This window comes from Elephas maximus, chromosome 2 (genome assembly GCF_024166365.1).
Source record: "Elephas maximus indicus isolate mEleMax1 chromosome 2, mEleMax1 primary haplotype, whole genome shotgun sequence".
NCBI classification, from domain to species: Eukaryota; Metazoa; Chordata; class Mammalia; order Proboscidea; family Elephantidae; genus Elephas; species Elephas maximus.
The window spans coordinates 103,121,676-103,139,756 of record NC_064820.1 but is presented as its reverse complement, the minus strand read 5'-3'; the positions used below and the strand labels follow the sequence as shown (position 1 = coordinate 103,139,756).

At 39.9% G+C, this 18,081-nt stretch overlaps 1 protein-coding gene across 1 annotated transcript in view; it reads right to left on the bottom strand.

Annotated features, from left to right (window-relative positions):
- Positions 1-11,821: 11,821 nt before the first annotated feature.
- RHOBTB3 (Rho related BTB domain containing 3) overlaps positions 11,822-18,081 on the bottom strand; it is a 67,093-nt gene continuing 60,833 nt past the window's right edge. Inside the window, exon 12 of the mRNA XM_049868392.1 lies at positions 11,822-14,663. Within this exon, the coding sequence (XP_049724349.1) occupies positions 14,548-14,663 (116 nt within the window). The 3' untranslated portion in view covers positions 11,822-14,547. The remainder of the gene's footprint in view (positions 14,664-18,081) is intronic.

Here is an 18,081-nt window from a genome sequence, read left to right as displayed (position 1 = left end):
GAGCTTCTCCATCATGCCTTTCCAGAGATGTAGTCGATTTGATTCCTGTGTATTCCACCTGGCGAGGTTCACATGTATAGTTGCTGTTTATGTTGTAGAAAAAAGGCATTTCCAATGAATAGGTTGCCAGTCTTGCAAAACTCTATGATGTGATCTTTAACGTTGTTTCTATCACCAAGGTCATATTTTCCAACTACTGATCCTTCTTCTTTGTTTCCTACTTTTGCATTCCAATCACCAGTCATCATCAATGCATCTTGATTGCATGTGTGATTGATTTCAGGCTGCAAAAGTTGGTAAAAATTCTCAATTTCTTCATCTTTGGTATTAGTGGTTGATGGGTAAATTTGAATAATAATTTGAATTTTATTCAAATAAATTGAATTTTATTCAAATAAAAATTTGAAAATTTGAATAATAGTCATATTAAATTGTCTTCCTAGTAAAGCATATGGATATTATCCTATCACTGACAGTGTTGTACTTCAAGATTGATCTTGACATGTTGTTTTTGACAATGAATGTGATACCATTCCTCTTCAATTTGTCATTCCTGGCATAGTAGACCATATGATTTTCTGATTCAAAATGGCCAATACCAGTCTATTTCGGCTCACTAATGCCTAGGATATCAACCTTTATGCATTTAATTTTATTTTTTTACAACTTCCAATTTTCCTAAATACATACTTAGTACATGCCATGTTCCAATTGTGAAAGGATGTTTGCAGCTGTTTCATCTCATCATCATTTTGAGTCATGCCACATCAGCAAATGAAGGTCCTGAAAGCTTGACTCCATCCACATCAGTAAGGTTGACTCTACTTTGAAGAGGCAGCTCTTCCCCAGTTGTATTTTGAGTGCCTTCCAACCTGAGAGGCTCATCTTCTGGCACTATATCAGACAGTCTTCCACTGCTATCCATAAGGTTTTCACTGGCCAATTTGTTCAGAAGTAGTCTGTCTTAGTCTGGAAGTTCCACTGAAACCTGTCCACTATGGGTTACCCTGCCGGCATTTGAAATACCTGTGGCATAGCTTCCAGCATCACAGCAACACGCAAGCCACCACCTTACAACAGACTGACAGATGAGTGGTGGTCATAAAGATTACAGCCTAGGAAACACTACGATGCAGTTCTACTCTGTCACATGGAGTTGCCATGAGTCAGAATCATGTCGATGGCATCCAACAACTCTCTGTACAAGGCACTGGTTTCAACACTTTATGTATATCACACCATTTTACTGTTCTTCCTAACGAGACCTTGAGGTTGGTACTTCCATTAGTCCCATTTTATAAATGAGCAAACACGGTCCAGAGACAGGCCATGCTGCCTGAGGTTACACAATAAGATTTGGAGCTAGAGTCTGAATCAACCCTTAAGTTTGGCTTCATAGCCTGAATGTTCAACCACTCCACCAGATTGCTTTCCTATGCTATGTTGTTTCTTCTAGATGAAATTACATATGCAAAATGTCTGACATATAGTAGAAATACGATAGATGGTAATCTTGAAGTAATAAACCGTATTTCAAATTCCCCAGCCCTTACCAGCATATGAAGTTGATGATAAAAGTAATAACAGAAATTTCACTTGATTACGCCTCTGCCTAAACTACTGGCCCCAAATTCCTGTCATTATTTCTAGGAATCCATCTGGTGTTTAATGTAGCTATCCTGTCCTTCCATACTCACCACTTCAAAGGCCTTCCTTTGAAGCCCCCAGAGGGTGGGGCCTCGTCCTGCCTCTGCTGTCAGTGTCTGCTATCCCCCCCTGGTACCCAAGCCTTGTGGTTAAGCTCCCTGGGTCCTGAACATAAAGGGGACACCTGAGCCACAACAGTCAACACTGTGGACTTGGAGACTAGTAACGCTGCAGGTCCTCCATTAATTGTGTTCAGTTACAGTCAACTGACATTTCTTGAGCAACTGTTGTTTCAGAAATGGTGCTAAACCCTAGAGGGCCAAAACTGAAATCAAATAGAAGCAACTTACAGTTTATATGTCCAGATCAGTACCCTATAGTAGCTTAGAAGTCACTGATGCCTACAAATGTTAAGGTGCCATACAAGTTCGGCCTTTCATACTCTATTCTTAAAACTAACGAAGGTCACAGAAGAGGAAATTTTTTGTTGTTGTGGTGGTGGTATGCAGTTTAGATTGTATCCAGGCAATATTTGATAGTACCTATTTACTATTTGATGTGGAAACCCTGGCGGTGCACTGGTTAAGAGCTATGTCTGCTAACCAAAATGTTCACAGTTTGAATCCACCAGCCACTCCCTGGAAAATCTATGGGGCTGTCTACTTTGTCCTGTAAGGTTGCTATGAGTCAAAATCAACTCAAAGGCAATGGGTTTGGGTTTGGGTTTGGATTTTTTATTTACTATTTGAAGGAGCCCTGGTGGGACAATTGGTTAAGCACTTGGCTGGTAACTGAAAGGTTGGCATTTCTAACCTACCAGCCACTCCCTGGAAGAAAAGACCTGATGATGTGCTCCTATAAAGATTACAGCCTAGGAAACCCTATGGGGCAGCTCTACTATCATATAGGGTCACTATGAGTCAGAATTAACTGAACAGCACACAACAATTATTTAAATAATCATTTTTTCATTTGAATTCTTGCCAAGGAAACTAACTTTTTGTTTTCTATCAAGTAAGGAAACATTTAAACCTCACCTAGGCACTAAAAAAAAAAAAAAAATTTTTTTTTTTAGGCACTGCAGCACTGTCATCTGCCTTCTTATCCGTTACCACGTGTTCTACTTGGTGGCTTCTCAGGGATTTCAGTGTAGTTACTCTAGACCAAAATGTCCTCACTGCCCTGAGGCAATTCCATTCCTCAGAGGGCCAAAACCAAACCAAAACCACTGCTGTCGGGTTGGTTTCAACTCATAGCAGCCCTATAGGACAGAGTAGAACTGCCCCATAGGGTTTCCAAAGAGTGCTTGGCAGATTTGAACTGTTGACCTCTTGGTTAACAGCCACAGCACTTAACCACTATGCCACCAGGATTTCCCTCCTCAGAGGAAGTTGCTGTAAATTTAGAGAACTAACTCTCTTACTGCTCCAACCAAGGCAGCAAAAGCCCCAAGAACAATGTGTTCAATTACCCAGGCAACAATTAGACAAGATTTCTAGAAGAAAATTTTTCTATGTAATACTTAATTTTATGAAAATTTAAATTTAGGAAATTATAGTTATTTTTCTATAGACTTAACATTTACTAAAAACCCATTGCCGTCGATTCTGACTCATAGCGACCCTATAGGACAGGGTAGAACTGCCCCATATGGTTTCCAAGGAGTGCCTGGTAGATTAGAGCCGCTGACCTTTTGGTCAGCAGCCGTAGCTCTTAACCACTATGCTACCAGGGTTTCTTCATTTACTAAAAGTAAAGGCAAAAGAAAGATACTTTAATGGTAGGAGCAAGGGGAAAGCACAAGTTCCAGGCAAGCTGTGTAAATGGAGCAATGGTTACTTAGTAACTCCCTTGAAAAAATCATTTTGACTCGCCTGGAATCTGGATTTCTGGATTCCTGGAAGTTGTTGTAGGGTAAAAACATCATGAAGTTTAGTAAGGCAAAAAGAAAGTTTTATTTGGCATATATTCAAAAAGGCAAAAGTGGCAAGTGGACAAGCATGCTGCCACAGCCATGTCTGCCTGAGACCAAGGAACATTACAGAATCATCAGTACATATTAACATTACAATTGGGCAAAATCACTGAAAGTTTCCTCCCTTTCACAGATTGGCTAGAAACTGTGATCCTGTATTTCAAACTGTCTTTCTTAATAATCATTGGTACAGACTTCAGTAAGGTCAGGAGGGTCTTCATTGGTCCAATAAATTTTCTGTTCACTAAATGCTAATAGGAAAAGATACGAGTGCAAAGTCTTTTGCATTCTGTTTGGTTTGTGTGAAAAGTTCCCTAAGAGCTATTTTCCAAGATTGTCCTAGCTATTGTCATTATCTCAGGGCCCAAGGCGGTATGTCCTCTTGCGAGTCCACCTCCAGCTGGGTCACATTCTCTGTGCTCAAGGACAGAGAGAATAATGCTTCCAATATTATTTCCTAAATCAAAGCGGGGTGATGCACCCAGGCCATCTGACCTTAGGTGCCCTTTTGAACTTTGAGCCTTCAAGGAACTGTTTTCTTAAATTCCCCTTCAAGTCAAACAAAAGCCTAACAAGCAGCTTAGCAGAGATCATTTGGCCTTAGCCATTGGGCTCTTCTGGAGAATTATCTATGTGCAGCGAGTTTCAAGTATCAAAAACCCCATGTTCTGACTGGAAAATGTATGGCATGTCTTTAGTGACTGTTTCTCCAACTGCCTGGAAACCTGTACATGTTTTGATGTTATCTCCTGAAAATTAACATAGCAATGACCTAATCAACTTGCTTTTACTGTCCCTCTTCCCCCTCTTCCTAGCTGGCTGATTTGAATTGTATCTATTCACAATAAAAACAGTAATTTCTGGTGTTTCTCTATACATTTAGGTTTTTAACACCCTGATACTGGGGATAAAAATTACCAGAGCTCATAAAACCGGTTTAAACAAACTTTGTCCTGTAAGGCCCTTTAGCTTGAAAAGACTATTTATGGTCATGCCTCAGTATTGTTTCTAATTCTTACATGGCAAATGAATACTTTAAAAACTAAGACGATAACAGAAATAGTATATTTTCAACAACTCAGAAAAGGAGAGTGGGAATGATTGCACAACTCAAAGATTATGATTGAACTGCACATGTTGAAATTGTTGAACTGGTGTATGTTCTCAACAAAAAATTATTTTTTAAAGTACATTTTCAGGAAAAAATTATATTCCGAGATACTAGCAAAACTTGTCATCGTGAACAAAAAAAATTGAAGGACTCAAGTTTCTTGTTTAAGCTCCTTTAAAAGTGTATATAGGACTGTTTTTAAGTCCTTTGAGAATTTAATTTTATATTAATTCCATGAGGATTCATAACGCTGTGTCACCAATTGGGAAAAGAGGTCAACGGCCCATCACTCAGTGTAAATCCAGGGGAAACCCCAAACAGGAAAGGAGGTTGGAAGGTCAGCAGAGAATCTGAGGGGAGGCAAAGCCCCCACCTTCCCCCTCCATCTTGGGGGTGGGGGGAGCTCTAGGTGGCTACTCCACCTTTCTAGCCCCGGGGCAAAGACTGGTCCTTTAGTCAAACTCTTGTGAAGCAAGAGCAACAGAGCTAGAAAAACTACCCAGGAGATAGGGAGGAACTTGGGTCTAGAGGCCACAGATCAAACTGATGGTGGAGGGAAAGGGGAAGGCACTGTGGTCTGGAGGAGAGAGTGGTGGGCAAGAGGAGGGAGGCTCTGAGTTGCTGGGTGCTTAGAGGGCTTCAGACAGGACAGAACTGGGATTCTTTAAGAGGTTCTCAAAGTGTGAAGTGTGGACCAGCAGCATCAGCTCATAAATGATTCTGAGGACCACTACAGTTTGCGAACAACTGGTTTGATATATTACTGTGCTCAAGGTATTGAGACGCTCTCCACCCCTAAATGGTATTGAGGATAAAAGATGTAATTCACGTCACCTTTGTGTAACCAGGAGGTGTATGAGTCTCCTATGGCTACTGTAACAACTTATCACAAATTTAGTGGCTTAAAACCAGAGCTTCAAACAGGTCCATTTCGGTTCAACCCCCTGCTGAAAATTTGCCTTTCCACCCAGAATCTACATTTTAACAAGATCCACAGGTCATTCTTACATATAATAAATTTTAAGAACAGTTGCTCTACTAGTCGTTCTCAGAATTGGTCTGTAGTTAGCAGCATTAGCATCCCCTGTGAACTTGTTAGAAATGCAAATTCTCAGCAGAGGGTCAAACCCAAAAAAAAGAACTGGCTTAAAACAATGAAAATTTATTACCTTTCAGCTGTGGAAGTCAGAAATTCAAAATCAGTCTGACTGGGCTAAAATCAAGATGTCAGCAAGGCTGATTCATTGTAGAGGTTCTGAAAGGGCAATTTGTTTCCTTGCCTTTTCCACCTTCTAGAGGTGGCTCTTATTTCTTGGCTGGTGACCCCTCCTCCCTATTCATAGTATCTACATATCTTTCTCTTCCATTATCACATGGTCTCTAACTCTACTCCCTCCCACTTATAAAGACCCTTGGGAATACACTGGGCCTCGTCAGATAATCCAGGATTATCTCCTCATCTCAAGATCCTTAATCACGTCTGCAAAATTCCCTTTGCCACATAAAGTAATATACTCACAGGTTCTGGGATTAGGATATGAACATCTTTAGGAGACCACTATTCTGTCTACCACAGAGGGGAAGATGAGAATACGTATTTTCATCTGCTTGTATTTGTATAAACACTGTCATGATACACAAGAAACTAATATAAGTGACTATCTACAAGGGCAGTGGGAAATAGGGTGGCAGGAACCAGGGACGAGAGCAAGGATTTTCTTTCCAAAGCATACTTTTTATGCTATTTTGAGTTTTAAGCCAGGCTGTTATAAAATTTTAACACTAAAAAATACACAGAATGAGATACTCTTTTAATAATTTTTGGCCGTTGAACTGTTCTGCTCAAACATGACGTATCAGAGACTAAACTACTGGGGTCTTTGCAGTTACTGGAGTTCTAAGTATTAAGAACAAAAGAGTTTTCAGGGTGATGCAGGGTGGCAGAGGAAGAAGAAACAGGATAAAAGGACATCTCAAAGATGTCGCAAGGGCAATCATCCCACTTGGGTGTGGACAAAACAAGATGTGGGCTAAATCATAGATGAGTGGTGACTAAACTCAACCTGTAAGAAAAGTAAATGTTTTGGTTTCTGTTAGTTTGTTTTGAATCAAGGAGTTCTCCAGCAGATCTTAGAAAGTTCCCCAAAGGGGAAATGGGCTGAGATCCCTTCTCCTTTCCACTTTTCATTTTTAAAATAATATATTGAGGCTGTTAAATTACATGCTATTTCTGATTGGAGTAATAAGAGAGCCATTTTTTCTGAAAATAAGGAAGACCAAAGCAGAATCAATGCCTTTGAACTATGGTGTTGGTGAAGAACGTTGAATATACCATGGACGGCCAGAAGAATGAACAAGTCTGTCTGGGAAGAAGTATAGCTAGAGCGCTGCTTGGAAGCGAGGATGGCAAGATTTCGTCTCACATACTTTGGACATGTTATCAGGAGGGACCAGTCCCTGGAGAAGGACATCCTGGCTTGGTAAAGCAAGGGGTGAGTGAAAAAGAAAGACCCTCAATGACATGGATTGACACATTGTATAACAGTGGGCTCAAACATAACAATGATTATGAGGATGGTGCAGGACCAGACAGTGTTCCATTCTGTTGTACACAGGGTTGCTATGAGTTAGAACCAACTTGATGGCACCTAACATTTTCTGAAAATGTTTAGAGAATGTGAGACACTCTCATACTAATGTTGATCACTAGCTCATTGCTGAACGTTAAGCTGTAACATAGAGCAGGGCAACTGAGATTTTGAGGAACAGCCTGCCATGTGCCGGGGAAATTATCTGCATGCAGTTAGGGTCACTGGCATACAATGTAACATGTGTGTAACACTAGGAGCGGTTTCCCACCAGCAGTGTGTAAGGGAAAACAGAATTTTTAATGCAGCACTGTGGGGGGTGGAGTTTCTTCTATAGGCAATAACGGTCTTTTTCTAGAAAGATGTGTGCCCTTATCAGACCTATGTTAGGAACAAAATTCCAATGTAATTGCAGAGAGCCCTTTTTAAGTTTAGTGGCAATTTGATTTTACTGGCCATTTGGGAGTCTTCGGGGAGGGGCTGTGTTGTACCACACACAATTCATAATTGTGAGACAGAACCCCCACGGTGCTGCATTAAAAATTCTGTTTTCACTTATACATGGTACAATCACTTTGGAAATCGATTTGGCACTTCCTTAAAAAGCTAGAAATAGAACTACCATACAATCCAGCAATCCCATTCCTTGGAATATATCCTAGAGAAATAAGAATCTTTACATGAACAGATATATGCACACCCATGTTCACTGCAGTACTGTTTACAGTAACAAAAAGATGGAAGAAACCAGGGTACCCATCAACAGATGAATAGATAAATTATGGTATATTCACACAATGGAATATTACACATCAATAAAGAACAATGAATCCATGAACATTTCATAACATGAAGGAATCTGGAAGGCATTATGCTGAGTGAAATTAGTCAGTTGCAAAAGGACAAATATTGTATGAGACCACTATTATAAGAACTCGAGACACAGTTTAAACACAGAAGAAAATATTCATTGATGGTTACAAGAAGGGGGAGGAAGGGAAGGAGAGGGGTTTTCACTAATTAGATAGTAGATAAGAACTATTTTAGGTGAAGGGAAAGACAACACGCAATACAGGAGAGGTCAGCACAACTCAACTAAACCAAAAGCAAAGAAGTGTCCTGGATAAATCGAATGCTTCAAAGGCCAGCGGAGCAGGGGCGGGGGTTTGGGGACCATGGTTTCAGGTAACATCTAGGTCAACTGGCGTAATAAAATCTATTAAGAAAACATTCTGCATCCCACTTTGGAGGGTGGCGTCTGGAGTCTTAAAACACTAGCAAGCGGCCATCTAAGATGTATCAATTGGTCTCAACCCACCTGGACCAAAGGAGAATGAAGGACACCAAAGATACAAGGTAATTATGAGCCGAAGAGACAGAAAGGGCCACATAAACCAGAGACAACATCAGCCTGAGACCAGAAGAACTAGATGGTGCCCGGCTGTAACCGATGACTGCCCTTACAGGGAACAGAACTGAGAACCCTCAGAGAGCAGGAGAGCAGTGGGATGTAGACCTCAAACTCTCATAAAAAGACCAGACATAATGGTCTGAGACTAGAAGGACCCCAGAGATCATGGTCCCCAGACCTTCTGTTAGCCCAAGGCAGGAACCATTCCCAAAGCCAACTCTCAGACAGGGATTGGACTGGACTATGGGATAGGAAATGATGCTGGTGAGGAGTAAGCTTCTTGAATCAAGTAGACACATGAGACCATGTGGGCAGCTCCTGTCTGGATGGGAGATGAGAGAGCAGAGTGGATCAGAAGCTGGCCGAATGGACATGAAAATATAGAGGGAAGGAGTGTGCTGTCTCATTGGGGGAGAGCAACTAGGAGTATATAACAAGGTGTATATAAATTTTTGTATGAGACTGACGATTTGTAAACTTTCACTTAAAGCACAATAAAAAAAAAAATTGTTTTCATTGCTTGGATTCCTCCCCCCCAGTGTTGTATTAAAAATCCTGTTTCCTTTGTTGGGCTTTCTCCCCACCAGTTTTGCATCTGAATCCTGCTTTTGCTTGGAGGTTGTGTGTAAACTCTATTGTGCCTGCTTAGTATGATTAGGAATGTTGCTGACTTTTATGAACTCCCTACTTGTAAACTCCTTTAAAAGTAACCTGTCTACTTGCCCCTGGGGAACAGTCTTGGCAGCAACAGCTCCAACTGACTCCTCTTCATTGTACAAGGAAATAAAGGTGCCTTTCCCTTTCTCCCACCTCGGTCTCTCATTTATTGGCCAATGCAAGTCATGCCGAGCAAGAACCTGGGGTTTCCACCCAGAAACATTCTCTCTCCCCTATCTTTCTGTGCGTGTGTGTGTGTGTGTGTGCATGCGTGCATTTTAGGTTAAAGTTTACAGAGCAAAATTAGTTTCTCATTAAATAATACACAAATTGTTTTGTCACACTGCTTGTCAACCCTGCGATGTGTCAACACCCTCTCCTTCTCCACCCTGGGTCCTCCGTTTCCATTAATCCATTTTTCCTGTTCCTTCCTGCTTTCTTGTCTTTGCTTTTGGGCTGGTGTGCCCATTAGACTCATGGACATGACTAACTATGAAGCACATTCCTCATGTGTGCTATTGTTGGCCCTAGAACCTGTCTAATCTTTGGCTGAAGGGCAAACCTCAGGAGTGACTTCAGTACTGAGCTAAAAGGGTGTCAGATGGGCATACTATCGGGGTTTCTCCAGTCTCTGTCAGACCAGCAAGACTTTGTGTGTGAATCTGAATTTTGTTGTACATTTCTCTCCCGCTCTGTCCAGAACCCTCTATTGTGATCCCTGCCAGAGCAGCTGGTGGCAGTAACCGGGCACCATCTAGTTGTTCTAGGCTCAGTCTGGTGGAGGCTGTAGTAGTTGTGGTCCATTAGTCCTTGGGACTAATCTTTCCCTTTTGTCTTTGGTTTTCTTTGTTCTTCTTTGCTCCAGCCAGGACAGAACCAGTAGATTTATCTTAGATGGCTGCTTGAAGGCTTTTAAGACCCTAGATGCTACTTACCAGTCAGATTTAGAATATTTCTTTATAAATTATGATATGATTGAATTAGATGTCCCTGAGACCATGGTTCCCAGCCCTCAGCCCAGCAGCTCGGTCTCTCAGGGCGTTTGGATGTGTCTGTGAAGTTCTATGACTTTACCTTGGTCAAGTTGTGCTGACTTCCCCAGTACTGTATGTCTTACCCTTCACTGAAGTTACCACTTACCTACTATCTTGTTGTTGTTAGGTGCCATCGAGTCAGTGCCAGCTCACAGCAACCCCACGTACCACAGGACAAAATACTGCCTCGTCCAGCGCCACTCAGAATCACTGCCATGTTTGAGCTCACTGTTGTACCCACTGTGTCAATCCACCTCACTGGGGGTCTTCCTCTCCTTCACTGACCCTCCACTTTACCAAGCATGATGTCCTTCCTCAGGGACTGATCCTTCCTTGACAACACGTCCAAAGTATGTAAGATGTAGTCTTGCCATCCTTGCTTCTAAGGAGCATTCTGGTTGTACTTCTTCCAAGACAGGTTTGTTCATCCTTCTGGCAGTCCATGCTTTATTCAATATTCTTTTCCAATGCCACAATTCAAAGGGGTCAATTCTTCTTCAGTCTTCCTTATTCATTGTCCAGTTTTCACATGTATATGATGTGACTGAAAATACCATGGCTTGGTCAGGTGCACTTTAGTCTTCAAGGTGACATCTTTGCTTCTCAACACTTTAAAAAGAGATCTTTTGCCCAATGCAATGTGTCTTTTGATTTCTGACGGCTGCTTCCATGGGTGTTGACTGTGGATCCAAATAAAATGAAATCCTGGACAACTTCCATCTTTTCTCCATTTATCATGATGTTGCTTATTGGTCCATTTGTGACGATTTTTGTTTATGTTGAGATATAATCCATATTGAAGGCTATGGTCTTTCATCTTCATCAGTCAAGCGCTACAAGTCCTCCTCACTTTCAGCAAGCAAGTTATCTGTATCTACCCAGTGCCTTCAAGTCGATTCTGACTCGTAGCGATCCTATAGGACAGAGTAGAACTGCCCCATAGGGCTTCCAAGGAGCGCCTGGATCTAGTTAGTGCTTTTTCCCTTTTTTCCCTCTATCTTGACTTCTGGGTCACAGGAAGTTCTTTATTCTTAGCTTCTCTTCTCTACTTCTCTAAAGGCTTGGTTCTAAACACTTAAGCCTGCAGAGAGTTCACTTCTGTGCTAATTATCCAAGCATCTTCTAAACAAAGCCTGTTACCTTGCTAAGAGGAATTCTGGGACCAGCTGATGAAGGTAATATGAATTTCTTTATCTAATCACATAGGAGTCATCTACAAAATCAGCAACGTTCTAAATATTTTACACATAATGGAAATTATGTGAGACATAATTATGCAATGTGCTATGTTTCAAATCCATCGCAGCACTTCAACATCCAAGGTAAAATAACCACAGTACATTATTTTAAACTTGTTTTAAAAAAAAAAGTTTATTTGTTACAAAATGTTAAATACTAAATCTAAAAACATATAAATTCAGGTCAGGCTATATTAAAATACACACATACCCTTCTTTGCAAAATTATTAAAGGTTGAAACAGATGCTTTAAATAAAATAAAGTACTCTTTAAGACATTTTTGTCTAATTAACTGTATCAGTGTAGTGTCATTTTTAAACAGTTGAAACGGTTAGCTCTCTTGAAAGTCAAATTTATCCAATTTCTGTCTTCTGCTATTACGCAGTAGAAAGCCATCATCATGCTGGCTTGGACCAAGGTGAATTTCAGTTATGTTGCTGAAACTTCTCTATTAGAAGTCTAGTCTCCTATTAATAAGAGTACAGAGTAGTTAGAGGTATACAAAGAGTTAAATGGGATGGAAACCTGGCCCAGAAAAAAAAGGTCTTATTTCTAACATACTGTATCTCCTCTAACTAAAATGGTTGATAAATATATTGAAGCAGAGATCAGCACAAGGCATATATCCGTCTAGAAATAATCTTTCAATAAAAAAAAAAAAACGCACTGATGTCTCAAGATAGTCTTTAAGTATTTTTAAATTTCTTATTGTTTTAAATTGTATAAATTCAAAGATATTTAAAGAGTCTACATCCAAACAGGTTTAAAAACTAACTTGATTACTGTTCTGACTAGCTCTGGACAGCTGTCATATCTGGGTGTTAAACTCTCTCACACAAGGTGGTAAGAACTTTCATTAAAAAACAAAAAGTCTGTAACTACATGCTCAACACCAATGGAACACCAGCTTCCAAACCCAACTCCCACTTAGATCAACCAATCTAAAAAACTACCTACAGTCTATTTAAACATTAAATAGTATTTTCAAGAAAATACTTTAGTTTGCTTTAGAAATTATATTTCTCCACTTCCTAGATTAAAAGTTACTGATTTAGAATTTTAAATGTTATAATTCATATAGAAAGAATATGCTTTTGAAGAAGGAAAGGCTACAACTGTGTGTTTAAAAGTTCTTAAACGTGAATGAATTCCTAGAGTTTACTATGGTATCTATTCTTTACAGTACTAATCTTGTCAAATGGGATTTGTAAATAGTTGATTAAAACAAAGACAAAAAAAAACACAGTGCATTTCGGTAATCTTCATCAACACAGTCTAATTAAAATCAGGTTTCTTGGAGGCTACCAGTAGGGAGTTTTTACTGTTTTACTCTGCAAGTATTGATACACACTCAAGGGCTAACTGTTTGTGACCTAATACTATAGTACAAAACTAATCAAACCTGTGAACAGGTGGAAAGGTATGCATATGCTAACTTCACTGGAAATTGAAAAAAACATATTCTAATACTGAATTACAGATGGAAATGATGCTAACAATAAATAATAATCTGGTTTCCCATCTCTAGGATGGTGAGCTTCCGGTGTAATTATTTCTACAGGCATGGGATACAAGTGAAACTACAATTCTGTCTGCTATTTTAGTACCATTTTCTCTACATGTACCAAGTCTTTGATTTATATATCCTTTCTTTTAACTTAGTGAGTTATCTTAAAGGACAAGATTCATGCTACTCCTTATCAAATAATTCAAACAATTCAAGCCACTGACATCCTACTCTTAGTAAGTACATTAATACAAGAAAGTCTTGAACTCAACAAATTCTCTAAAGCATCATTTCTTACAAGCATCTTTTTAAATGGGTATAAAGGCCACACTGGTCAATCACTCTTACCAACATCCTGGTCTTACAGAACGATCTAGAGCAAGAACTATTTCAAAGCTAAGATGGCATTCGATGTACTTCTCACTTGCCAGCCCGGGGGTAGTGGAGGCCCTTGGTGGTACAGGCTTCCTCAAAGGAGGCAATTCCATCATGTGCTCCTCCCTCCAGCGTGCACCTCCTTCCCTTCCCTTGATTATCATCCCCTCTTATCTGCTTTCAGAGAGAATCCTGTTTGAGCATGAAAACGTATTATATTTCCTTCCACGAAATATACATAATTTAGGCAGCCCACTGCAAATTGAAGACTCGGAGCTCTTTGTTCAAACATTAAGAATTTCAAGACGGTGATGATGGAGCTGTGAACCAAGGCAGGGGCTCTTCTAAGCATGTAGCCCTGTGTGACCACAGAGACTACAGACCCATGGACCCAGCGCTGTTAGGTTTCCTGCCTAATCAGAACCCCCGGGACGAGACAAGGTGGTCCAGTCCACCTTCTTTTTTTCATGATAGCTTCAAACACTGTCACTGATTTGGAACTAAGTGGCATTTCACTTTCAAAATCTCAGGCAAATTTCTATTCCTAAAATCTCATGTTAGGCTGATCAGTCTTCTCATAGATTTCTCATTCTATAAACTGTCATACTGGGTCTTTAAATGCCCCTTATTTTAATAGAGGAATTAGACATGATGAAATTTCTGCATTAATCCTATGTGATTTTTTTTTTTTTTTAATTTAAACATTTCTTAACTGGGAGATCTTATCATCGAAGCAACAGGGCCTCTTAAAGGGAAAAAGTAACTTACCACGGCTTTCTACATTAGGTTAAGGCCTTAGTTCTAGCCTATGGTATATCTTGCTCCCTTTTAAGACCACTATCATTTATTCAAAGAGAACTAATAATCACATTGACCTGTATGGTGATTTCTTTTTTAACTCCCACATTGTTTTCAGTCATGAGAATTTTTCTGGAACCCAGTGGTATCCCATTCTTCATAATAATAATTTAAAAAGAAAGTGTATGTATATAAAAGCTCCAGGTTACATTACTAGGCAGCGACATTTCCGGGAGTGGATATACTTCCTGTATTCTGCAAGCTGTTTCAAGTACATATTCGATGGCCATCTGTGTTTTTCAACAAAACTGCGTTCTTCCACTAAAATTTTTAGAAAAAGAATATTAATTGAATATATTCTGTTTTGATTATTTCATATTCATATCAAAGTAATACATGCATATGCTTTTTTAAAACCAGAGTGTAAAGGCTCACACTCAAACCAGCAAGACCCTCCCAATAGCCCTTGCATTCCTCCTATTCTTCAAACACACTTTCAGCTCTTAGCTGCTGCTTCTGGAATTTGCCTTAAAATTTCTAGGTATCTCCGAATGGCTCAAATTCAGAAATTAACTACTGATTTCCTACTTAATAGATGAGAATCAAGTTCTGTTAAATGCCCATACCCCATCCTTCCCTCCAACTCTCCAAAATCATTATAATTCTTGTTAAATAAATAATCAGGTTTTATGTTATGTTTTTTTTATATGTTATTATGTGAATTACAATTATATACATTTTTGCCTACTGCTTCATCAAGTAGTACTTTGTTCCTTTTCTTTTTCAATGAATTTCTCTTTTTCCTGGAGATGACGACTGACCTGTTTTTTCATTTCCTATTCTTTGTAGCTAACCTGACCTTGCCGATGTTGTGAAGCCCTCTCCATTCTACTATCTACCCAGTCACAGTCATCTGATAATCTGTCCATTTCTGTTGTTGTTACTGCTGCCTGAGACCTCCCTTCTCAACAGAGCCCTGCACCTTCTTGCTTTCTAGACCTGCTTCATCCTTTTGTGCTGGATCCCTCCTCTCCTGGACTCAAGGTTCTTCATTCTTTGTTCTCTAGTTTTGTTGAAAAAAAATTTTACTTGCTTCCTGAAAAGGGGGTACATAGGAAGTATTTTGAGACCTTGCCTGTGATGATTCAGTCTATCTATGGTTGATAACTATAAACAATTGATCACTTGGTTTGGTACAGAATTCTAGATAGAAAGCTTCTCTCAGAATGCAGATCACAGAACTCCACTGCCATTTAGACTCAGTCCCTGGGAGGCGACCTGTGTTGCTGTTTTTTTTTAATCCTATAAACTTTAAGATTTTTCCATTTATATTCAGTGTTCAAACGTGTTCCAATGATGTACCTTGTATATGCATTAAGCTGAAACACTTCAATCTTTTAATCTGTTGTCTCAGGCCCTTAAGGAGCAGGATAACTTCTTGCATTTTTTCTTTGATAATTTCCTCCCCACTGTTTTCTCCTATATGAACTGCTATTAGTTAGATACTGCAACTCCTGGATTAAACCTCCAATTTTTTAAAAATCATTCTCTCCTTGTTATCTTTTTGTCCTATTTTCTTTGTCTTTCAAATCTTTTATTTAGCTTTTTTATTTGTTTGGTTTTTTATCATATTTTTCATTTCAAAGAACAACTTCTTGTTCTCTTATGGTTTCTTTCCCACAACCTTCTATTCCTGTTTTATGGCTGTATATCTCTTATTCTTTGAGGATATTAAATTCAGGGTTTTTTTTGTTTGTTTTTTTTTTAAGATTTTTCTTTTATTCCTGTGTCTTTCTTTCCTCAAGTTCTTTTTTTTTTTTTTTGGTATCTATCTTTCATGTTGGTGATTGCTTCAAATATCTGTTAATTCTCAATTTATCTCTTTATATTTAAGAGTAAGACACTGAAACCTGTTTGGAAACCAACCCTTGAGGCATCAATAGGACTTGCTGACTGGTAGAATACACTGTAGCACGACTGAACAGGTATCTGTTGGGTTCATTGAGAAAATTCCCAATGTTTGCACCTGTAAATTTTTTCTTTGAGGACAGAGAAGGATGCTTCAATTTCATGCTCAGAGTATGGGGGTGAGATGGGACGGCAACTGCCTGGCTGCCACTCTGTACACTATCAGGGCTGGAGTCAAAAACAGTGGCTGAAGTTAGCACAAGCCAAAAACGCTCTCTAAGTGCAGCCCTGCTAAGGCCATAAAAAAAAAAAAAAAAAAGCCCTTATTTTGACTGTAGGCTAATGTGGGTTTACGCTGCGCGTGAAGTCGAGTGTTTCACAGTCTTCTAATCCAGAACTCAGCACTTCCTGCACTCCAATGATACAGCATCCCCAGGTGCTCACTGAGCCTTTGCTGGATTAAGCTCAGGGTGATGAAGAAATCTGAAGCTTTAATGGAAATCTTTTGCTATGCCAATACTACAACAAACTCACACGTTCAGTATAATCATTTATTTCTTAGGTTCCCTCTATTCAGAGAAATTCTTCTTAGTAAGGCCAAGGTTCCTTCCAATAATTAGGTTCATCCTAAGTGAACTTGGGTAAATGTAGTTATTAATAAGGAGTATGAAAGTTCTATTATTTGTGTATTCATTCATTCAATAAATATTTATTCAGTGTCTGCTGTGCACCAGGCACTGCTGAAAGCATTAGCAACACAGCAATGAATAAAACAAAGTACCTCCCTTCTAGGCACTTAACGTATTAGCGGCAGGATCAGACAAACTGATAAATTAAATATTATATAATGCAGTTATCAGGTGGTAATCAGTGCTCTGCAGAAAAATGAAGCAAGGAAGGCCTGCAGGAAAGGAGTTGTTAGGTCAGGTGGTCAGAAACGGCTGCTCTGAGAAAGGAACAGTTGAGCAGGGATCTGAATGAGATGAGGGAGGTAGCCTTGCGAAGATCTGAGGGAAGAGTATTCCAGGCAAAGGTGGGAATATGCTTGACAAGTTGGATGGATAGCAAGAAGACCAGTGTGGCTGGAGCACAGCAAGGGACTGGGGGGGGGGGGTGACGGGAGGGTGGGGGCAGGGGTGGGAGTGAGATCAGAATGGTGGGGAGAGTCAACCCATGGCCCTGAAAACCAAATTCTAACTCATGGTAACCCTGTAAGACAGAATAGAACTGCCCTGCAGAGTTTCCAAGAAGCACCTGGTGGATTCGAACTGCTGACCTTCTGGTTAGCAGCCGAGCTCTTAACTACTATGCCACCAGGGCTCCAAGGCACATAATTTCTCTTAAAAAGCACATGGAAATGAAGGCTGATTACAAAGATGGTGATACTGCAAAAGAAGTGGAATTTAAAAATCAGAATAATCACAATACAGGAGAGGTCAATACAATTGGACTAAACCAAAAGCAAAGAAGTTTCCTGAATAAATGCTTTTAAGGGCAGTGTAGCAGGGGCGGAGGTTTGGGGACCATGATTTCAGGGGACATCTAAGTCAACTGGCATAATAAAATCTGTTAAGAAAACATTCTGCATCCCACTTTGAAAAGTGGCATCTGGGATCTTAAATGCTAGCAAGCAGCCATCTAAGATGCATCAATTGGTCTCAACCCACCTGGATCAAAGGAGAATAAAAAACACCAAGGACACAAGGTAATTAGAGCCCAAGAAACAGAAAGGGCCACATAAACCAGAGACTACATCATCCTGAGACCAGAAGAACTAGATGGTGCCCGGCCACAACCGATGACTGCCCTGACAGGGAACACAACAGAGAAC